The sequence below is a fragment of the Artemia franciscana genome, chromosome 21 (genome assembly GCF_032884065.1).
Source record: "Artemia franciscana chromosome 21, ASM3288406v1, whole genome shotgun sequence".
In the NCBI taxonomy this organism is placed as follows: Eukaryota; Metazoa; Arthropoda; class Branchiopoda; order Anostraca; family Artemiidae; genus Artemia; species Artemia franciscana.
Window position 1 is genome coordinate 3,966,014 of NC_088883.1, and position 25,138 is coordinate 3,991,151.

At 35.0% G+C, this 25,138-nt stretch overlaps 1 protein-coding gene across 1 annotated transcript in view; it reads left to right on the top strand.

Annotated features, from left to right (window-relative positions):
- Nucleotides 1-3,708: 3,708 nt before the first annotated feature.
- Nucleotides 3,709-25,138, top strand: part of LOC136040834 (dipeptidyl peptidase 8-like) — a gene marked incomplete in the record, with an annotated part of 92,399 nt that continues 70,969 nt past the window's right edge. Inside the window, 4 exon segments of the mRNA XM_065725175.1 lie at nucleotides 3,709-3,730; nucleotides 10,694-10,913; nucleotides 15,253-15,457; nucleotides 23,963-24,095. Of these exon segments, the coding sequence (XP_065581247.1) occupies nucleotides 3,724-3,730; nucleotides 10,694-10,913; nucleotides 15,253-15,457; nucleotides 23,963-24,095 (565 nt within the window).

The window sequence follows — 25,138 nt, forward strand, 5'->3', positions numbered from 1 at the left end:
GCCCTAGGGGAAAAAACAAACGAAAAATACAAATAAACACCCAACCGTGACCTGTATTCTGGCAAAAAATGCGAAATTCCACATTTTTATAGATAGGAGCTTAAAACTTCTACAACAAGGTTCTCTGATACGCTGAATCTGATGGTTTGTTTTAAATCAGCAAATCAGCAAATTTTAAATCAGCGTGTTTAATACGCTGAAACTTATATGTTTTAAATCAGCATTAAAATATAATTCTTTTGATGTAACTATTGGTACCAAAGTTCCATTTTTTCGAGTTTCGGTTACTATTGAGCCGGGTCGCTCCTTACTACAGTTCGTTACCACGAACTGTTTGAAACAAAAAAAAGGAATGGTGGAACCACTTCTGATAAAACTGATACCACTTGAGGTTTCAAAACTTTTCAAAAGTAGCAAAATAATTATAAAATACAGCAAACACCAATTAAATGACGGGGCACCGTCAATCATTGTTCAGAAGCGCGTTGCAAAAAATGCGGTGATGCCGGTAGCGCACCACTGTCATTGTAATTGTATCCTCCACCGCTAATTTTAATTTTGGCACCGCTTCGGGGTCTGCTGATACGCTCAATGAAATTTGAGGTTCACTTGAGCCCCCAATATTTCCTTAAAGTTTTAAATAGATATGCTAAGCTAGTTTCAAGATAACACAGATAATATGTTAACACAGGTATGTACAGCGTCTTATGAATTTTGTTGTCATTTTTTATTTTGACTTGTGTTGTTTCCAAGGTACGCTTATCAAAAACATTAGTGATCTCAGCCTAACAAAGAATCAATAAGAGCTCCCACCTTATCTGAAAGCCAGGACCCAACCGCTTCTGTTGAAATGTATTTTTAAACTAAGGGTAATTAACACAGTTCAGGGCCATTGCCTCTAGGGCTATGGGGGGGGGGTGATGATGACATCAGATCTGGTAGATCTATAAAATGTTAAAACTATACTAACGACAAAATAATTCTATTTTAGGAGGGAGCACTGTCCCTCAGAAAAACCATTCTATGTAGATTATTACATAAAAAAACTAGTTTTTTTTAACTGAAAGTAAGGAGCGACATTAAAACTTAAAACGAACAGAAATTACTCCGTATATGAAATGGGTTGTCCCCTCCGCAATCCCTCGCTCTTTACGCTAAGGCTTTTAATTGTTTTAAAAAGTAGAATTGTGGCAAAGAGACAAAGAGTTAGTTATTCTGTGACTTTTAGGGGGTGATTTCCCCTATTTTCTAAAATAAGGCAAATTTTTTCAGGCTTGTAACTTTTGATGACAAAGACTAAATTTGATGAAACTTATATATTTAAAATCAGCATAAAAATCTGATTCTTTCCATCTATATTTTAGCATCAAAATTCTGTTTTTTAGAGTGTCGTTTACTATTGAGCCGGGTCCCTCTTTACTACAGTTCGTTACCACGAACTGTTTGAAATACTTTTGCAACAACAAAACTTGTGGCCATAGCTTCAATTAGGTCACAGATCAAATAGTTTTGACCTTTTTCTAGATCCCTTTGCTTTTCCTAAGAGAACGTTTTCAATCATTTTGACCCAGAAAGATATCTTTCAGATTTTCAAGCCGTTCTTGAACTTATCATCACACAACCTAGTTTTCCCACAATAAAATTTACGCGTAGGCAAATGGCAGAACCCAAAATTTAGTCCCCTTCCACTGGGGGCTCTGGATTCATTTTATCCCCAAAGGATATTGTTTGAATCTTTTGACTGTTTTGAACAAAAGTACTTTGAACAATCGCATAAGGCTTACTTTTTTACGATTACAGGGGATCACCTAACAAAAACGGAAACTGGAGTAGGCTAATTGTCCTTAAATCACTTAAGACTCTTATAAACTAATAAACAATTAAAGGACTGCTCGCAAGCTTAGCTCTGTTGGCCTCAGGCAGCTTGGCGCTGCAATGAGTTAGTAGTAGTAGTCTCCAGAATTTTAATTTCACATCCGTGACTCCAGACCAAAACTTCTCTTAGTTGTTACGCTTCAGAGCCTGTGCCCAAGCTGCTTCAAGGCGGCGTGGTGCTGCAATGAGTTAGTAGTAGTAGTAGTAGTCTCCAGAATTTAAATATCGCATCCGTGACTCCAGACCGAAACTTCTCTTAGTTGTTACGCTTCAAAGACTGCAATGAAACGTTTCCGTATGAACATTTTCTTCCGTCCGGTACCCGGGAGTAATTTTGAGTAAAAAAAAATCCCGTCAGTGTGAACTTCGGGTGAGTTGAATTTTTTCTTTATAAGCGAAATGAAGGAGAAAAAGAAGAAACAGATAGGATCTAAACAAATCTACAGAGGAAATAGAAGAAAAAATTGATTCATTAGCCTATTCAAATAAAATTCAAGTCATAAAGGTATTGTAAAGTATCTCCTTTAAGAAAAGCAGAAAAAATTTCTTGAGGAGAAATTTTGATGAAATTCTAGTTTATTGACTTTTGGCCTTCTTGGAAAGGGGTTAGCCTAGGTTAGGAAAATGAAACTTCCAGGGATGGGTCTACAGGCTAAAGTATATCCCGGGAACAGATTTTGAAGTATTCACCTCGGTAAAATTCTAGTTAATTGACTTCTTGCTATCTCAGAAAGGGTTTAGGTAAGGAAAATGAAACTTTCAGGGATGGGTCTACAGGCTAAAGTATATCCCAGGAAGGTATTAAAGTACCCACCTCCACTCCTTCTCCCTGTAGAGGGCCCTGGAATTTGCCTACATGACAGGTCCATACCTATTGAAATTTGGTAAAACAACATTTTACCTTAATTTCAGTTAGCCTACTAGTTGCCTTTTCTCTACCTTTACTTCTGAAAATACAATTCCTGTTATTAGAGTAGAATGTTTTTTTTTCAAAATTAAGGAAATGTATTAGCATATCTTTAAAATCTTATAAAATGGAATTGAGCAAAGTTATGCAGCTGAAAACAATTTTGTTTTACTTCAATTAAGCAGAAGATCTATTTTGCAAGGTTTCACTTTTATAACACACATATTTTTAAAGGCCAAGGCCCTCTAGAGGGAGAAGGAGTGGAAGTGGTTGCTTCAAAATACCTTCCTGGGAGATACTTTAGCCTGTAAACCCATCCTGGAAAGTTTCATTTTCCCAACCTAACCTCTTTCTGAGATAGCAAGAAGTCAATTAGCTAGAATTTTACCTCCACCTCCACTCCTTCTCCCTCTGGAAGGCCTTGGAATTTGCCTACATGACAGGTCTATACCAATTGAAATTTTGACAAAAAAAATATTTTACCTTAATTTTCAGTTACCAGTTGGCTTTTCTCTGCTTTTAGTCCTTGAAATGCAATTCCTCTTATTTGAGTAGAATTCTGAGCCATATCAAATTTTTTCTTCTTCAAAATATAGGAAATGAATTTGCACATCATCAAAACTTTATAATTGAGCAAAGTTGTGAAGCTGAAAACAATTTTGTTATACCTCCTTCAAGCAAAAGATCTATTTTGCAAGGTTTCACTTTTATAGCACACATATTTTTAAGGTTTTTAAAGGTCAGTGCCCTCTAGAGGGAGAAGGAGTGGAGGTGGACACTTCAAAATACATTCCTGGGACATACTTTAGCCTTTAGACTCAGCCCTGAAAGTTTCATTTTCCTAACCTAACCCCTTTCTGAGATAGCCAAAAGTCAATCAACTAGAATTTTACCCCCACCTCCACTCCTTCTCCCTCTAGAGAGCCCTGAAGTTTGCCTACATGACAGGTCTATTACCTATTGAAATTTTGAAAAAAGAAAAAACATTTTACCTTAATTTTTAGTTACCAGTTGCTCTTTCTCTGCCTTTAGTTCTGAAAATGCAATTCCTGTTATTTGAGCAGAATTCTGAGCCATATCAATGTTTTTATCAAAATTTAGGAAATGTATTTGTGTATCTTTAAAACCTTATAAATTGGGATTGAGCAAAGTTGTGAAGCTGAAAACAATTTTGTTATACTTCATTCAAGCAGAAGATCTATTTTGCAAGGTTTCACTTTTATTTTGCCTTGATGCATTCCCATCTTACATATTGTCCCCTAATTTATTTAGCAACTTTCAAATATCATATAAAACTGATACAGACTCTTCAAAACTGGGCTCTTCAAATTTTGCAAAGATATTTACCATTGCCTTCTTCCTATCCAAATAAATCTAAAACTGAAACTATATATTTATTAACTAATATTTTGCCTTTTTCAGAATTATTCACTCTTCATTCTTTTTTATTCAAGGTAAAATATAACCGCTCAGAACTGCCTTTGTACTTTTGTATAAGAAATTTTTTCCCTGAGCAACCTGACCATGTTTATGAAACCCATAATAAATGGAGAATACAGCACCTGAAATTAACCACTGAGGGATCATGGTTCTTGCCATATTTCTTGATCATGGGTTCATGGCATCTTTATGTACCATATATTGACTACAGTAAATCTCTCCCACATAAGAAAGAAAGAAAATTTTTTTATCTGAGCCCTACAGCCATACACAACATGATTTAATAATACAACACTGCACAGAACACACACTCAATATAAAACAATTCTTATTTTCATTCACTCAGGCTTGACTGAGCCTCTCCCGCCTTTTCCACATATCATGCCATTTTGCATATGGTTCCAGGCATCAAAGACCTCAGGATATCAGAAAGCAGCACCAACCAATGGTCCCCCCCAAATTTCATCCCTAAGACTTTCAAGCTCCTGGCACTCCATGAGGAAATGGGCTAAATTATTATCCTCTTTTCTGCAATACCCACACTTACCATTTGTACCCTTATTTTTTTAAATTTCTGTCACCTATGTACTGGAAGGCAATTTCCCCTGAACTGGATCCATGATTTTAAATATCTAAAAGGTAAATTTACCTTAAAATAATATTCTTCCCCAAAAATTTCTTTTACTTTACTATATTCCTTCAGTGTTTCTGACAAACATACTAAACAACCCCACTCTTGTATATGTTGGTCTTTCAATCTCTGCATAATTTCTGGAAGGCATTGTGTGTTTCTGGGTCCATTTCCTTCCATATTAAAAAGCAACTTCATTCTATCCTTATAAATAAATTCAAGAATCAGTGATAAAAATTTTTTTTTAAAGTGAATAATTCTTTGTTTGATATTGATAAGGTGGGCTCATTTTTTTTTTTTTTCAAATAAGTTGCCAGTCATTGGTCACCCTTGCTTGCACACTCTAACCCTTGAGTGTCAGTTGTTTTGTGGGTGGGTTCCCATCTAGTGGTGAGTTGTGGATTTATTTATATTTATTTTATGCATTTGTTTTTGTTTCTTTTTTCTGTCAAATAGGTGTGCTATATTGTTATACCAGGTCTTTGTCAATTGACCTTGTGTCTCTGGCTTGACCCTTTTTTGTATATTGTGAACTAAAAATCTTGAATCTTGAATAACACACATATATTTAAAGGTTGTCTAAGGTCAGGGCCCTCTAGAAGGAGAAGGAGTAGAGGTAGGTACTTCAAAATACTTTCCTGGGACACACTTTAGCCTGTAGACCCATCCCTGAAAGTTTCATTTTCCTAACCTAACCCCTTTCCAAGATAGCAAGAAGTCATTTAACTAGAATATTACTGAAATTTTTGCTATCTAGGAAGGAAATTGTGTAAATTAAATGAAACTGAGGAATGCTTCCAGATCCTTAGCTAGGGCTCTGGATGATACTTACACCCATGACCAAGGAAAGAATTCTGAAGTCAGCTAGCTTATGCCTAGGTCGACATACTTTTCTCATTGGTAAATATATGACAGTTCATATAACTGACTTACCAATAAAGTGAACATACCACTTGGACTTGTAACAGTTGACACACATGCTGAAGTTTTGGCCTCCATACTAATAAACACTCCTAAAGTATAGTGGACAAATGATAAGTGAATTACAAGGAGAGGTTAATCTCAAGAGGACTATAGAAAATGTTAAATATAATTACTGGAATAATTTGTAAATAGTCTTTCCAGAGAAGTAGGCCTATGTGAGCCAATTATACATAAACTCATAAGCCACATCTATGGGAAAAAGACATCCCCCAACCCACTCCAGTTTAAGCTACTATATAATAATACCCATTATGATGATGATAATGTAAAGGCAAAATTATATGCAACCTTTTTTGCTCAAATAGCCTAATTACAGCATCACCACCCAATTGTGATTAATCTAATGTACCAGCCTTACCCAAGATCAGAGCATATAACCTGTATATTCTCAATTCATGAGCTGAATAGTGCAATAAAACATATTGAGGCTAAGGCAACTAGTAGCTACAATACTCTCCTTTCACCCTTTAAGTAATGGTGAAAAGTGTTACCCTTTCACTGCTACTAGAAAGGGTCATCCTATTTTAGTTTAGTGTTTTGTTTGAATTTTTTTTTTATATTTTTATCAGTTTTATTCTACACTTAGGACAGTCGAACAGAGGTCTTGACTAAAATTTTTGCATATTTTTTTATTTTTAATTTTTCACTGGCTGTTTATTGTCCTTGTTTTCTTCCTTTCTTTGCAATTTTATGTTTTGCCCTACATGGACAAAGAATCACAGCCCTTCTTATGTATGTATGTATATATTTATTTCCTACCAAAAGAAACAGATGGAATGTAAGATAAAAAAGCAAAAACACTACAAAAGAATACACAAAGACAAGAAAAATAAAGAACAAATGGGTATCTAACTACAAAAAACAAAAACCTATTGTCTCAAAATAATTGCCCAAGGATGAGTAACAATATTAGAGTTATATCTGGCGATTTGGGCTATTATTGCTTCATTAGGTTTGATAATCCCATACTGACTTCTCACAGTACGGTTACTTGTCCATGGGGGAAGCCATAAGAGGTACATTGCGTATTTATAATATGTAGACCGCAATTCTTTTTTATCTTCCTTTTGGAATATCCTCCAAAAGGGACTTAAATACAGATAATGGGGTAGTGCAATTGCATTATATATATGGGCCAAAATCCGCCGATCAAACTGATGCTTATAAACTACTAGCTGTTGGGATGGCATTTCGCGCCACCCCAACACCTAGTTGGTGGGGTGCTTCGCGCCCCCCAAGCCCCCCCCCCCCCGCGCACGTATGTCGTTACGCGCCATATTAGTTACGCGCTATTGTAGCTGTGTCCCTGTGTTCCACCTGTGAATAGATATATATATATATATATATATATATATATATATATATATATAATATTTTTAACTACATAAAACATGTGAATATAGGCTTACAACATTCTTTGCTGTCCCATTGTCTGTGCATATAAATAGATTTTCAGGTTTACTGACTCTTGAACATGCAACATATAATTGTCCATGGGAAAAACAATCTGTATTCAGATCTATACCTCATTATTCTAATGATGTGTCCCTGTGTCCCGGTTGTCATTTATATTCCCTGTGTCCTAGTCGTCATTTGTGTCCTGGTGTCCCAGTTTGTAATTTCTCTTTGAGTGTCCTGGTCGTCATTTATATTCCCTGTGTCCCAGTGTCCAGGTCATTGTTTGTGTCCCAGTGTCCCGGTCTGTAATTTCAATTCGAACAATCCCTGTGTCCCGGTCGTCATTTATATATCCCGCCTGTGCCCCTGGCGTCCCCGTTGTAGTTGTGTCCCTGATCCAGTTGTCATTTATATTCCCTGTGTCCCGGTCGTGATTTGGGTCTGGGTGTCCCAGTCTGTAATTTCTCTTTGAGGTTCCCGGTCGTCATTTATATTCCCTGTGTCCCGGTCGTCATTTGTGTCCTGGTGTCCTGATATGTAATTTTATCAGTTGACAAACATGACGTCAGTCGACAAACAACTTCATGATGCATACAGCTCAATCCTTATAATGACGTCAGTTGACAAACATGACGTCAGTCGACACACAGACAACTTATTTTTATATATATAGATAGATAGATAGATAGACAACACGGCTGTATGCTAAAGAGATCTGCTTCTGCAGATGACTCTGCAAAAGATGACGCATTTCAAGCTTAGACCAACCAATAGGGATCCCCAAATAAACTATGTGTTTGGCAAGCCAAACAGTAACATCACCCAGCCTAACATCAACAGCAGACCCTTGCTTAGCATTAAACAACAACACATCTGATTTCTTTTTGTTAAACTGAAGGCCTATTTTTCCATATTCTACTTGAACACAGGAACTTCAAAATTGCTATAATCATGCATGGGCTACATCCACATTCCCCAATATTTGAAATGTTTATCCCTCCTACCAATATTAAACAAAAATAAACCCAAATATGACCCTGAGTCTTACAGTCCTGTAATGATTACTCTTGTGCTAGGAAAAGTAATTGAGAAGATGATTTACCATCAACTCCTTTGATTTGTTGAAAAGAATAATATGATACCTAATGCTCAAACTAGTTTCAGGAAATACTACCCCTCAACAGATGCTTCTACATTGTTAACTAATGCAATAAATGAATCCTTATCTAAAAATAATGTCCTAGTTACTATATTCCTAGACCTTGAAGGGGCATATGACATTGTAAATCACCACATCCTTTTACCTAAACTTGCAAGTATTTTGTTACCACCAAAGCTACTATGCTTTATGAAATATTTCATAGAAAATTGAAGTTTAATTGTTTGTGTAGGTTCAGCCTCCTCATCCAAAACTACAATAACCAAAGGTCTTCCATAGGGTGCAGTCCTGAGCTGCCTCCTCTTCTCCCTATTTCTCTAGGACATGAACCCATGCAACAATTTACAATATGCTGATGATCTGGTATTTTGGACAATTGGCAACACTTTTGAGATAGCACATTCAAAGTTTGAAAAATTTTCTCAAAATTCCGATTTACCCATTGCACCCACCAAGTCGAAAATTTTTCCAATTCCACCATAAGTGAAGTGATGTTAATGCAAGACTAAATCTAAATGGAATAATTATTCCAGATTACCTAGGTAATCAATTTCCACCTTCACATCCTAAACAAAATATAAAAATCATATAGAAAAATAAGAATAATAAAGACTACTATCCACACCCTGGAGTGTAATGAGAAAACTTTACTCTAATTTTATAAATCACATGTAAAATCCCATATTGATTATTGGCTCATTGTTTATGGTGCTTGTGCAAAAACCCTGATGCAAAAAGTGAAACAACACAAAATGATATAACCTGTCTCATATTTAGTCTTAGGAAACCAACAAGTACTACGTTTTTGCTTACTGAGAGTGGATTATCAATAACAAATGAAAGACAAAGATTTATTTTGATAAACTATCATACAAAAAATGGAAGCCAATAGCTCACATACCCTATACAACTGGTTAAGAAATCCATCCATCTATAGAGGCATTGCAAATGAATATGCAAACACCCAGAAGAAATTCCTTGTGCCAGCAAGGTTTATTGCACCTACACTCCCGCAAATTTCCCCATGGAGATGTTCAATCCCCAAAATAAACACTAATTTCTCAAAGTGGACTAAAGAACTTCCCCCCATTGCTTTCATCCCAAAAAAAATTTGCTGAACTTAATACTATTGCATATAAAAACCATTTCCAAATTTTTGTTGATGGGTCCAAAATGAATTTAAAGGTGGCAAGTGGTACTTTTCTCCTGCCTCTTAATATGGCAATGGGTGAGAGAATATATTATAATGTGTCTATAATGTCTGCAGAATTAAATGCCATGATTATGGCAACAGAGCACTTCATGAGCAATCAACCTTTAATTACTAATTTACAAAATATTATAGTTTTATATAATAGATATGGTATAAGATGGATGTGGACCCCTTTTATTGTCTTATCATTATTAATAATCTTGCTTCAAGAGGCATAAGAACTTACCTTAAGTATGTTCCAAGCCAATCAGGTATAACTAGTAACCATCAGACAGATAAATTGCAAAAAAGGCTTTAAATATTGACCAGCCAAGTAGGAGACCAATCCCCATTAGAGACATATACTGCTGGAGATTATCAGAGGTATTGTTAATTAAGAAATAATCCAATTTATCTTCTTTCCCCAATAAGCACGTTTCTAAAATTTATCATATTATTTGGTCTGGCTTCAATGGGTTAAATTTTCAGGCGTTTTCATATCAGTTCCCTAATTCAAGTGGCTCAGTTCCCTCTTCCCCTCTTTGTAAATACTGTAATTTGAAAGATGAAACAATTGACCATTGCATATTTGTATGTAATATGCTGACGTCTGCACAGTATACCCTGAGGGTCTAACTTATCAAGTAGTTTTTTGTGTTGTAATTTTCTAGTGTTTGTATGACAGTAATTTTTGTTTTCTTTTGCTCTGTTTTTTTTTTTTTTTTTTCTTGTAGATTTAAGACGAGTTTTTAATGAAAATTAACTCAATATTGCAACAAGTGTCATTACTTGCAAATTTTTCCTCTAAAGACTGTCCAATGACTTAGGGACTAAAAGGAATAGTCCTGTAAGTAAGTCAACTTTATGGCATTTAGGTCTGTTCATGTCTCACAGGAAACTCTGAAAATTCATCTTTAATCCCATATAGTAGCCTAAGTCGATTAATTAAAATTTGGAAAAAAGTAATAAAATAGCTATTTTTTGATCATTCAAACTAATACCATTAATCACCAAATTTTAATTGCCTGAGATTTGGCCAAATACATTTAGCTTCTTATTTCTATGAACACAGGAATAGCCCTTCTTATGCATTTTTTTGTATTGCAGGGACTTTGGATAAGATGAATGACAAGAAAACATGGACAGAATTAAAAAAATTAGTAAAAGATTCCAAGAAACAAATAGCAGCTCTGTCAGCAAGGGTGCCAGCAAATGTAACATTTCGCAAAATAGATGATAACAAGATCAGAATTTATTTTTTATCCTCTCAATCAAATGGGCGAGAATCAACAATATTCTATGCAGATTTATTGCAGAATACTTTACAGTCAGTTTTTTTTCTTTAATATTTTTTCTTTTATCTTTCTTGTTTTTAGCATTTTTTCTTTTATATAATAATTATATATTATAAATATATAATAGAACATTTCTATAATGTTCTACTATAAAAGATACTATATTTTTTTTATATTCTCTCCACTCTCACTTCCTATTTACATTTCCTCTCCCCTGTCTCTCTAAATATATCCCCTTCTCTCTTTTTCTCCCCTCTCACTCACTCTTTCTCTTTATCTCTCCAAAGAATTGATAGACAGAACTAACCAACACTATTCTATGCAGATTTAATTGCAGAATACTTTAGAGTTAGTTTGTTTATCTTTCTTTTAATATTTTTGTTTTACCTTTCTAGTTTTTAATATTTTTTTCTTTTAAATAATCATTTTCTTTATTTTTTTTTTAAATAAATTTTCTTTATTTTATGTGTCCTTAATGTTCTATAATGTTCTACTAGAAAAGATACTTTAATTTTCTTTATTTTTTTATTCTTTTTGTTTTCTTTTATTTCTCTTTTTCTGTTATCTTTTTTCTTATATTTTTCTTATAATCTTCTTTCTTTCTTGTCATTTTTTATAATTTTTTTTGGTGCCATAGGTTTGAGTATTGTGAGGAAGGATATTATAGACCTCTCAAGGGTGTCACGTGGTTAATGTAAGTCTTATCTTGGCTGTGTATAGTGAACTAAAAAAAAATTCATAAAAATAAAATCCAAGATGTAGTGCTGTTTGATTTTAATTCCAAAATTATCAGGTAGTATGGGGCTCTGATTTGTTGGTGATGACTTGTGTGTTTGAGAAGTATATATGCTGGAACTTTTTTTGATGTGTTGGAGGGGGTATAGAAATTGAAACAAAGATGAATTGTTGAGATGATAAAATGTGGTGAAGTCTACTTAAGCATGGGTTGAATACAATTGGTATTTGCCAAATACCCTTTCTCTCTGTTTTCCATTGACTTTTAGGAAAAACTTTTTATGTATAAAGGTAAAGGTCAATTAAGTGTCATACCAGACTATACCTCAATATTTTGTAGAAGAAGAAAAGGACTAAATGGGCTACTTACCAAAAGCTTCTTACAAAAGAAGTCGTGTGTATGCCAATGTCTTTAAGAATACTTTTAATAGCATATTTGCACTTTTATTTTGCCTGGTCCTCCCAAAAATGCTATAAAAAAGAATATATTAAATTTTGATGGTAGAAACAGATAGTAGAGAAGTTGAAGTAGAAAATATAAGAATACAACCTGCCATAAGCTCAAGAAGCTATTGCTTGCCTGAGGCAGTAAAACCCAGGAGGTTGACAATAGATTGACAATGTTTGCCTCAGACAAACATTGCTTGCCTGAGAGGCCATAGATAGACAATTGACTATTAGGGCCGTAATAGATTGACGATGGTAATCTTAAGACTGGAAAAGAAAAAGGTGAAGTTTACAAAGGGAAAAGAAAAGAATAGGTGATGGTGGCTAGTGAAATAACAAAAAAAAAAAAAAATTATTGCAGCTTGATTCTGTTTAGGCCTTGGCACAGTTTAGTGTGTCTCTCAAATAATGATGCATATTAATATAAATAATAATTATAATCTTTTGTTATAGTAATAGTAGTATCTACAAAAGTTCCCCAAATAATACCAGTAATCTAACTATATAAACGAGAAATGATGATCATCTGGATCATGAGATTCTACACTACGAAGTCAGATTTTGCTATTACAAATTTTGAAAATTAAAAAGTTTTGAGAATTTCTGTTTCAGTCTGGAATGGTGTCCTGGATGGTATTAGAGCGGCTGGTAACTTAATTTGGCTTAAAAAAAAGTCAAAGAATATCTTCATTGAAAATGGTGATTGAAATTCTGTGGGTTTTAAGAGAGGGTGCAGGGAGGTTGGTATGTTGTGACGAGAATTCTTTTTAAATTTTTTTAAGATCGTATATTTCTAATTTTTTGTGAAAAAGTACTAAAATGGTTTTTGTGTTATTATTTATTGAATATTTTTTATGTTAAAGGATGGTTAGAAGATGGAGCCACCCACCGGACTTTTGTATTTTACGTTGCTCTCGAGTTTTTATATAATGTAGTTGTGTTCTATTTTTTTGGTGAAGTAATAATAAATATGCAAATAAAGTTGCAATTAAGAGCCTTCGGACCTTTCCCACGAATTTCCTGATAAATTTTGCCTCCCAAGACAACAATAAATGCCACGAATTTATAGACTGTAGAATAACGTTTTCGCAATTGTTTAAATAACTGAACGTTATTTAAACTGTTACAATCAGTATCAATTAGATCCCACATTTTACGAGTTTTTACACATTATAAGAAAGGAAAAGAGACTTTGAGAAGCAATTGGGAAATAATGTACAAAATGGTAAACTCAGGGAGTACCATATAGCTTTTTTTGATACTGCTGTTTAAATAGTGCTGTTAAGGTACATGTATCTGAATTTCTATACATTTTATGTATTTACACACAAAAAACGCATCAAAATTTGTTTATATTCATTTTGTTATTTTTGTTTTGTTTGTTGAAATAATGTACAAAACAGTAAACTCAGAGAGTACCATATAGCTTTTTTTATACTGCTGTTTAAATAGTGCTGTTAAGGTACATGTATCTGAATTTCTATACATTTTATGTATTTACACACAAAAAATGCATCAAATTTTTTTATATTCATTTTGTTATTTTTGTTTTGTTGCTGGAAATAATGTACAAAACAGTAAACTCAGGAAGTAGCATATAGCTTTTTTAATCCCAATGTTTAAACAGTGCTGTTAAGGTACAACTATCTGAATCTCTATACATTTTATGTATTTACACCTATTTTTTCTCAAGGTTCTCTCACAGACCTTAGGGGTATAAAACCCTGTTTGCTGGCAAATAAGTAAATTTCCTCGCTTCCTTATGTTAAAAATAGTCAGACTTCTCAAAGGGTGCCACATAATTAATTTAAGCCTTACCTGGGCTATTGGATCTATTGGTGCTGGTTTATGTAATTGAGTGGTATGTGTGCTGGAATTCATTGTAATGTATGGTAGAGGGTATGAAAAAAGGATTGAGCAAGAGTCCCAGAGATCCTATGACTACATTAAAACACACAATGTAAGTTTAGTAAAATACTCTAATATTTGATAATGTAAATGTAAAATGATAATATTAATTATACATTGAATCTTATGAAAATAAAAACAAGACTGAAAAAAATAGAATGAAAAAAGAAAAGATTGGCTGATGGTGGATAACAAAATGTAAGAGAATAAAACGGAATAATGCAACGTGACTTCGGTGTTTAGGTCTTATGACAAAATAAATCCAACAAATAGCTTACCTTAGACCTTAGATCCTCCTGTGCCTCCAGAGGCGCCCAGGGCATCAACGAGAAGCCGCCAGTCATCCCTCATGTGCGCCGCAGCAAGGACATTTTCCCACGCCGGTTGAAGGGAAGCATTTATGTTTCGCAGGTCTGTCTGGTAGGTGCGCCGCAGTGTATTGCGTGGCCTACCTCTTCTTCTTCTTCCTTCTGGTTGCCTCTGGAACGTCGCTTTCGGGATCCAGGAATCATCCATACGAAGTACATGCCCCAAGTATTTCCACCGACGTGTCCTAATGACATCTGTCACTATGGGTTCTCCGGTCATCCGTCTCACCTTCTCATTAGAGATTTTTTGTGACCAATGGATGTTTAGTATTCTCCGGAGACATGTATTCTCCGATAGCTAAATATTATTAAATGTCTAGGTATATTTAAAAAAAAATTATCACTATGAAGTGCATTCCATAGCCCACGATTTCCCTACCTAAGTAAAGCCTAGCTTTTCTCCGCTCTTTTATTATGTTTTTTTTACGCGCAGCAAATCATCAAGAGGAAAACCCAAAGGCTATACTTTTTTTTCTCATTTCCTGAGAGATTAAAACTGGATCTTGCTAAATATTCCGGCTTTTTTATTCTAAATAATTCGCTAAGCGATTCATCTTGAATGTTGTTTGATGCTTTATAAATCTCTATTTTTTCAGTTTATTTGATTTTGTTTCTTTTCTTAATTTAGTTCAAAAATGCCTCTTCGTATTCTCATTCAAAAAATGAAAAAAATATTCCCTTTTAGATTTTGAAAAATACAGTTTAACCTTACCCGACATTTTCGGAAATTGGTGCTACTGAACAATCAAAAAGCAGAGCACTAAGTTTCATGGACCCTAACAATATCCTTTAAAAAAAAGAAGTAAAATTAAATAATCTAAACAAACTATGAAAATCAGGCCAAGTTATATTCAATTTATTTCGAAGATGCATGACTCTTCTATGTACACGTTGTAACTGTTTTGTTTTTTAGTTCATCTGGAAAGCTTCAATGGAATCTTCTAATAGATTTTCACCAGCTTTCAAATTCAAAAGCTGGAAAGGAGGAACAGCTACAATGGGAAAGAAAAAGAATTCTTCATACCGGCATCATTTTCTATGATTTTAATGAACTGTCTAATCGCTTTCTTTTCCCAGCGGGAGGGACAATTTACGCCTGTGAGGATTCCGCCGAAGTAGTAAGTGTTACTTAAGAGTTTACTACCATAGGTCTTGCTACTATGTATAATTTGTAGTGTCAGTGAGAAAATCCTCTTAGGGGAAAGCCGTTTATTTATGTATATTAACACCTCATAGATAAAAATAAATATAAAGGTGACCAGCTTTGACGATATGATTTTTTTTTTTAGTTTATTTATTGCTCAACCACGGTTTCAGACGAGAAACGAGAGACGCGTGGTTTGGTTTCACGCAAGTGCATCATTTTTTCGTCATTTTCGTCATTTCCTTAGATGAAAATCACTTTCATTCAAACGTCTGTATGAATAAACGTAACTGCTGAATATGGAATCAGCAATATCGCGGTTTCAGACGAGAAGCGAGAGACGCGTGGTTTGGTTTCACGCAAGTGTATCATTTTTTCGTCATTTTCATCATTTCCTTAGATGAAACTCACTTTCATTCAAACGTCTCTATGAATAAACGTAACTGCTGAATATAGAATCAGCAATGTCTAAGAGTAGTTCACGAAAAAGACATACATTCTCCGTGAGTTATGCTTTGGTGTAAAATTTTGTGGGGGTTCGTTTGGTACTTTTTTTTTAATGACCGAGGAAGGGCTGTAACTGTGAGTGGAGTGCGCTTTCGTGTATTCTTTTTGAAACGTTGGTTTCAAACAACCGTAATATTGCTAGGCAAACTTCATTGCTTATTGCTAGGCAAACTTCATTTCTTTAACGATGAGTCATATTGTGCGGAATGTGGTGCCTGAACCAGCTTGAAGGTGCCGCTCTTCGCACAGGATTGATTGGAGTTTTTCTCTAGATTTAATTCCTCATTTTCTTTGGTTCTTGTTTCTTTTCTTCATTTTATTCTTTGACTTTCTTTGATTTTGTTTCCTTTTTTATTTTAACTCATTTTAATTAATTTGATTGATACTTTTAATTAATCACAGAGTGACCCATTGTTTTCACTATAGACATTAGCTTTGATTTTATTCTTTTGTAGTAACATCAATGCTGGAAGTTTATTTATAATGTGAGTGTTTCTTACTTATTTTGTATTCTTTTCATGTGTTTAGTTGTCGTTTTTTGTTGTTTTTTTGTGCGTTATTTTTAAAAACAATTTTTTTTCTCTTACCTGATTTTTTTTTTCACTGAGAAAAGCTCCCGGACTTGGGGCCGAAACGTTTGTATTTTTTTAATAAAAGTGTTGTTTTGTTTTTATTTTTTGGTCACTGCTTTGTTAAAATTAACAGAAACCCTTTTTTCTCACTTAATTTTTTGTAAATGGAAAAGCAGTGTGGTCTAACAAATTAATTATTGAGTAAGATACTCATAACTTCTCACTCATTCACAGACCAAGAGCCGTCTTGGTTATAATGTATTACTGTATTTGTATTTCACGATGAATAAATTTAGTTTTATTGGAATTAATCTATAACTTATGATCGGACAAATACTTAGATTAAAAAAGATTGGGAATTTCCAACGATCGGAAAAAGAACAATAGAATCATTCTGGTTTCTGTTGCTAAAATACTTAGGATTAAAAATATTGTCTAAATAAGCTATGTACGTCAACTGAATTTCCGTCAACTGACAAGCCATATGAGGTCTACATAGCTACACAGGCTCCTTCTCCGACTCAACCTATTTAAAGATTCATTTAAAGAACCAGAAAATCATTCCTGGAAGATGGAAATATTTCATTCACATGGAATTATTGAACTCGTTCCTTTGATAAGTCATCGACCTAAGACTGTAATACTGAAAGCCACGGTAATGACAGTGGTCAATTGTGGCCCTGGAGCGTGGATTGACCACGGTAGTGGTCAATTGTGGCCCTGGAGCGTGGATTGACCACCGTAGTCGTCAGTTGTGGCCCTGGAGCGTGGATGCCTTGAAAGGCTGAGGGGAAATTATTAAATATTATCCAGAGAAACTGTCTAGAGTCAATTTAACCTCAGTGACAATAACCATTTAAAAAAATGTGGTCAATCCAACTTTCTAGGGCTACAATGAAAGAAATCTTAAAATGGCGAGGCCCTTATTTATAGATGAAAGATAAAGTTCCGGCGTAGCTACGGCCCCTATTTACGGTCCCTATTTACTGTTAAAGGGTGATTACTAAAGATTTTGCCTTTCTTAAATCTCTCTGGGGCCATACGAAAAGCAGGTTATCCACAAATGGAACGGAAGAGGTGATAAGAAAAAATTTGAAGGAAACTACAACTTTGTGGTAGGGGGCAAAGACTAAGATATTCAATATTACTAAATGGACAAGAGATTAGGTTTGTTCATAAAGAATTAAATAAGCATGCATAAGAAACATACAAAACACTCTTAAAGAAACATACAAACCATAAGTACAATTAAAAACATACATAGAAAAACACAGACATTAAACATACAATTAATGTTTGACTCTAATCTCTATTGACACTCCTTGGCCTGTAAAGGAGGGGAAAGATCCGCAAACCATTCAATCAGAATCTCAGAAAAACAATGATTATTTTTATATAATTTAGAAGTTTATAAGATGAGTATACAAATTTATAGGCGAAAATATTTTAACGGTTTTTATTAAAGAGGGTAAACAAGCAAAACTCAGGATTTAAGTTTGACTCAACGGATTCAATAAACGAAATTTTAACTATTTATGTTCTGAAAATGATGTTTTTTTCTGACATAAAAGCCAAGCTAAGGGGCTCAGGGAGGTTATCATGAATCTGCGAAAAATTAAAATACGTACTTGAAATAATATAAAGTGAGTTAAAATCAAATAATGAGGTAGCTCCTGAACAATTAGTTTCTTGAATGAGGTTTTGAACTTTACTGTAAGCCTTGGAAATGTGCTTTTAAGAGTCTTTTTCTGTGTTTACGAGCTTTTGATATTTTTTTGTGTATTTTCTATGTATTCCCCCACTCTGCGTTTACAGGCCTAAAAGCCTTTCGGGGATTACTACCATATATTCATTGAATTATGTATAGATTGACATCCATATGGCATGTTTTCCATCCATATTATTGGATGTCATATTCAAACGGTTAAATCACAGTAGTTTTATGCATTTGTAGAAAAGAATTTTTTTTCTTGTTCATGCTCCTTGTTCATGCCTTGTGTTTAATTCGCTTTTTGTGTAATCAATTACTAATCTCATCCAATTTTAAGATTAAATAAATAAAAACACGTTTTTATGGCACTTGGTATTAACCAAGTGACATATAGCAATCGCCACTTCTGTCGGTCTGTCTGTCTGTCTGTCTGTCGGTCTGTCTGTCTGTTGGTCTGTCTGTTGGTCCCGGTTTTGCTACTTTAGGCACTTCCAGGTAAGCTAAGACGATGAAATTTGGCAAGCGTATCAGGGACCGGATCAGATTAAATTAGAAATAGTCGTTTTCCCGATTTGACTATCTGGGGGGGGGGAGTGGGGGCCCGGTTAATTCGCAAAAAATAGAAAAAATGAAGTATTTTTAACTTATGAGCGGGTGATTGGATCTTAATGAAATTTGATGGTTGGAATGATATTGTGCCTCAGAGCTATTGTTTTATATCCCAACAGGATCTGATGACATTGGGGGGAGTTGGAGGGGGAAAACCTAAAGTCCCGGTTTTGCTACTTTAGGCACTTCCAGGTAAGCTAGGACGATGAAATTTGGCAAGCGTATCAGGGACCGGACCTGATTAAATTAGAAATAGTCGTTTTCCCGATTTGACCATCTGGGGGGAGGTGTTAATTCGAAAAAAAATAGAAAAAATGAAGTATTTTTAACTTATGAGCGGGTGATTGGATCTTAATGAAATTTGATGTTTGGAATGATATTGTGTCTCAGAGCTCTTATTTTAAATCCTGACCGGGTCTGGTGACATTGGGGGAAGTTTGGGGTGGGGAAACCTAAAATGATGGAAAACGCTTAGCAGAAATAAGCAGAAGTCTTGCATACGTGATTTACATAATTGGAACGGATCCGCTCAATTGCGGGGGGGGGGGGGGGTAATTCTGAAAAATAAGAAAAAATGACGTATTTTTGACTTACGAAGGAGTGATCGGATCTTCATGAAACTTCATATTTAGGAGGATCTCGTAACTCAGATCTCTTATTTTAAATCTCAACCGGATCCAGCGTAATTGGAGGGGGGCAGTTGAGGGGAACCAGAAATCTTAGAAAATACTTAAGAGGTCAGATCAGGATGAAACTGGATGGGAAGAATCAAAACCTGTCTAAGCTACGTGACTGACATAACTGGACCGGATCTGCTCTCTTTGGTGGAGTTCGGGGGGAGGGTAAATTTTGAAATTGAGGCACTTGTAACTTACGAAAGGGTGACCAGATCTTAATCAAATTTGATATTTAGAAGGATCTTGCGCTTTAAAGCTCTAATTTTAAATACCGATCAGATCCTGTGACATTCGGGGGAGTTGGAGGGGGAAACCGGAATTCTTGGAAAACTTGAAAATTGGGGTATTTTAATTTTACGAACAGGTGATCGGATCGTAATGAAATTTGATATTTAGAAGGAATTCATGTCTCAGAGCTCTTATTTCAAATCCTGACCAGATCTTTTGACATTGGGGGGAGTTGGAGGGGGAAATCTTGGAAAAACACTTGGAGTGTAGGAATCGGGATGAAGCTTGTGATAGAATAAACAAATGTCCTTGATACGTGATTGACTGAACCATACTGGATTCGCTTTTTTTGGGGGGAGTTGAGGGGAGGGGTTCAGTGATTTGGCGAGTTTGGTGCTTCTGGACGTGCTAAAACGATGAAAATTGGTAGGCGTGTCAGGGAGCTTCACAATTTGACGTGATAAAGTCGTTTTCCCAGATTTGACCATCTGGGGGGCAAAAGGGAGAGGAAAAATTATAAAAAATTAGGTATTTATGACTTACGAGTGGGTGATCGGATCTTAATGAATTTTGATATTTAGAAGGACTTTGTGACTCAGAGCTCTTATTTTAAATCTTGACCGGCATTAAGCCTCTTATTTTCCTTTTTAAATCAATCTATTGATTTATAGAATTTTGCTAGAGCTCATACCATATGATCTCTCGGTTCTTAGCTCTTCTTGCCTCGTCACAAGTGCCATATGAGCTCTTAGCTCTTGTTTTTTAACTGAAAGTAAGGATCGACATTAAAACTTAAAACGAACAGAAATTATTCTATATATGAAGGGGGCTGTCCCCTCCTAAACGCCTCTTTTTTTAAAACATTATAAAACTTTAGCGTAAAGACGCTAAAGTCTTTCTTCTTTTTTTTAAAGTAGATTTGTGACAAAGAGTCAAACATAAACGTAAAGAGCGAGGCGCTGAGGTAGGGGCAGCCACTTTCATATACGGAATAATTCCTGTTTGTTTTAAGTTTTAATGTCGCTCCTTTCAGCTAATTAAAATTCTGAATGTTTTTCAACTAATGGAGGGTCAAAGCTGGCTTACTGTACACGAAAAATCAAAACGAAATTTCTATATTAATTTTGGCAGATCTATTCTGTATATGACGGATTGCTCCCTCCTCAATACCTTGCTCTTTATGCTAAAGCTGTTAGCACTTTAAAAAAAGCTTCCTGTTCTGATTTAACGTCCCCATGTTTCAGTTATGGCTCTTAATAAAATGGGACAAACTGTCAAACTTCAGTGTAAAGAGAAAGGTAATGAGGAGGGGGTAACCCTTCATGCATAGAATAATTTCTGTTCGTTTTAAGTTTTAATGTTGCTCCTTACTTTCAGTTAAAAAATGTGTCTTTTTTATTTAATTTCTTACTGTTTTTCAAATAATGCCGGTAAATCTGGCTCACCATCCAGTAAATATACCCCACCCCCCCGTCGAATTCCGTCCAGACAGTTCCATCTTCGTTGAAAATCCCCTTCCGAATAAAATTGCCTGCCGACGATTCAGCTTGTAAAATTCTCCTTAGCATTCTTTCATTATAATTGGACTCGAATCTAATCAGTTTCTCGATCACTCCAGAAATGCCCCTTTCGTGGAAATTAATTCCTGGAATTCAAAGCACTCGGAAAATTGCACCCGGATAATTCGCCCGGAATAAATCCACATGTAAAATTTGGCAAAGAGAATGTAAGACAATTAAAAAGATTTTCGTTTAGTAATGCTGTCAAATCCCCTTATTGTAACATTTCCCCTGGAAAATTCAACCCGGAAATTTCTTTCCTCGAGGAATCCGCACAGAAATCTACCCCAATCCCCCCCCGAAGAAGTCTTATGCTTTCTCATAAAGATTCCGTTTTTAGAGTTTTGTTTACTATTGCCGAGCCTAGTGACTCCTTAATTACAGTTCATTACCACGAACTGTTTGATTAGATCAAAACAAAGAGAGGACTTTCGAAATTGACCAAGGAAATCATTCTGAATCTATCTTAAAATACACAAAGTGCTAAGTCTAATGTACATATTCTTTTCAATCAAACCAACGTGTTCCAGATAATGCATTATCACAGTTCTGAAGTGAAGATTAATGAATTTGAAACAATTAAATCAGAATAACTTTGCGTATTTTCAGAAAATTTTCTATTTATCTGTTTAAAAAAGAAACTCATTCATGAAAAAAAACTGGTGGAAAATGCTTTAATAAATTAAGAGTAACCTCTCATTACAATATTTTTTTTGCGATTTAAATTAAATCAAAATAACTGGTTGCTTTACCAGTTATTTATCATATATCGCCAATGTGTAATTGGCTATCTAATACAGAGAAACTTAAGATTAGATCAGCTCTTTTCAAATACTTGTAGTTTCTCCTCCGACTCCCTCTTTATACCAGAAATACATACCTGGAGAATGAGTATGAGTCATACAATATTTTAACTCAGCTGCCCAAGCTTGAAGATCATGCTCGACCTTCAAGAAAACTTCATATTTCAGAATTTTTGCTCTCAGGAAGACTTCTTCCATTGGACAGAGCCTCAATGTCAGAAAGAATGTCACAAAACTTTAAATAGAAAAGTTTTGTTGCGTTTTTAGTCAGCAGTTGCTTTACCAGTTATTTATTATGTATCGCCAATGTGTAATTGGCTATCTAATACAGAGAAACTTAAGATTAGATCAGCTCTTTTCAAATACTTGAAGTTTCTCCTCCGACTCCCTCTTTATACCAGAAATACATACCTGGAGAATGAGTATGAGTCATGCAATATTTTAACTCAACTGCCCAAGCTTGAAGATCATGCTCGATCTTCAAGAAAACTTCATATTTCAGATTTTTTGCTCTCAGGAAGACTTCTTCCATTGAACAGAGCCTCCATGTCAGAAAGAGTTCTGATTATGAAGCTATGGGTGATTGACAAATTGGACATACATAGAGGCAAGCCCGAAAAGGTTTCAAGTTTCCAAAGAATTGTTGGCTTTGGTTAGGTTGATCTGGTCAAAATACCAAGACTATGGAGAGTGAGGCAAAAGTTCTAATTAAAAGCTCTAAGAGGTCTTCCTGAATGCCTGTGTACATATTTGATCTACTTATTTGATTATTTGATATATTTGATCTACTGTGCTGATTGCTAAATTTTTGATTTTTCATGTTTTATATATAGGCCTACGTTTTGTTGTTTACGTCTTTCGTTGTTTATTTACTCCGCCCATCTTCTGTTGTTGTATGGCGGGCTATAAATAAAATTGATTCATTGTGTTCAGTATGTCTCTGTACGGATTGTTCGAATGGTTTCCACGAAACTTTTGCTTACCATTTTTCTTGTGAGTTTTCAGAATCAATACTTGCTGTTTTTTATTGTATCTTTTCCTGACTGTGCAGACATTAACCTGGTAAATAAAAGCACAGTATAAAAATTAGCCTTAATGATCAGTAATAACAAAACAAGCAAAAGCGATTCTGCGAACAACGTTAAAGAAAAATAACCGGCTAAACTTTCATAATTTTTTTTTTAATTAATATTTGTTCGTTTTTTGATTGCAAAAAGTCTTAAGTTCTTAAAAACTCCTTATTTCAAATAACGTTACAAAAAACGCGAACAACGTTAAAGAAAAATAATGGGCTTTTCGTATCCAATTTTCTTTTTAAGAAACCCTATTTTGCGTAGATTCTCCTTTACGGCTGCTTATATTTTTGTTATCTCATTTATTTATTATATTCTCCTTTACGGCTGCTTATATTTTTGTTATCTCATTTATTTATTATATTTATTATTATTTATTTATTTATTTATTATACCGGAACGAAAACATGGAATTATTTGCCAAATACTTTGAGAAATGCTAATAGCCTATCAGAGTTCGAAAGTAAGATTAAAAGCTTCTTATTGGAATATATTGAATTAAATCCTAATTTCTTGTACCGATAGTTCTCTATGTTTTGTTTTATTAATTTACGTTTGTTTTCTTTTCTTTTCACTTCTTTTCTTTTCTTACCTTATATTCCTTTTCTTGATGATTGAATGAATACTGTTACCCGTTACGGGCAGTGCTCTCTTAGGGTGTAGTTAGTTGACAGTGTGTGATTTGTTTTTTGTTAATAAATGAATTGAATTGAATTAACAATTTGTGTTTTAAATTACAGGGTTCATATGCAATACCTGCTGAGATTCCTAGTCAAAACATGCATCGAATAAATTGCACAATCAGTCCTAGTAACCCCAATTTGATGGCTTATGTTTCCCGGGGAGACATTTGGGTTACACACTTACTGACAGGTAAGCCTCAGGCCCCATTTTAATTGGTGTGATAAGGTTCATAAAAACTCTAAGTCTTCAGGAAGGTTATGCACAAATTGTGGAGAAGGGATTTCGTCTTGTCCTAATCATGGTTGCTCCCATAGGAACAATCTAGTAAAGAGCGTACTCCAGTCCATGCTAGTCGAAAATTTTGAAACACGCTAAAAAAACAGTTGGGTGATAATAATTGTCGATAAACATTGATTCAGAATTGGTACCATTAACACTGTATGTCGAGGCAATTGATATAACAACCGTAAGAAATTATTGTCTTCTATTTTAAAAGGACTTAGATAATGAAAATGTCTTGGTTTCGGTTAGATCCATCCTTCTTTATGGATACAAAACGTGGTTGGTGAAGCACCAGAAAAAACACCCGAAGGTGTTTAAATATATCCGTCTGCGAAGTATTCTCGTGATACACCTGCGTGACCGCATATTTAACGTTGATATACGGCAAACGTGCAGCATCAAGAGAAACGTTGCCCTTGATTCCGATTGAAATGGCTGGGCCCTGTCTCAGGTAAGCCGTCAGATTACCTGCCTCGTGGAACCCTTCTAGCTGAGTCACTCAGCTCTTGGAAGAGACACCAAGAGGGACAGTAGAAAAAGTAATGGAACCTAGCTAAGTCAGACCGTGAACCTATTGGAGATTTATAAAGTTCGGACACAGATGGACAACTCATTGGCTCCTGCTTGCAGAGTCGCTGGTAGCAGACCACAATATATGATCCAAACAGGTGTCGAAGGTCTTCGACGCCGAGTAAGGCGGAAACGCCTGATTCCTGCCCCAACTTCAAGAAAGTAATTAGACAATGAAGAGTATGGTTATTATAGGAAGGTCTAACGTTACCAGAATAATCTGGCGGTGCCAGCGTATGTGGCAGAGTCGAATTGATACCATTACTGGCTTACGGGAGATAAGTCTACAAACCAAGATTAGAATATTGGAAGCTACAGTGATGACAGTGGTCAAGTATGGCTCTGAAGCATGGGTGCTCCAAAAAGTGGACAAAGACTTG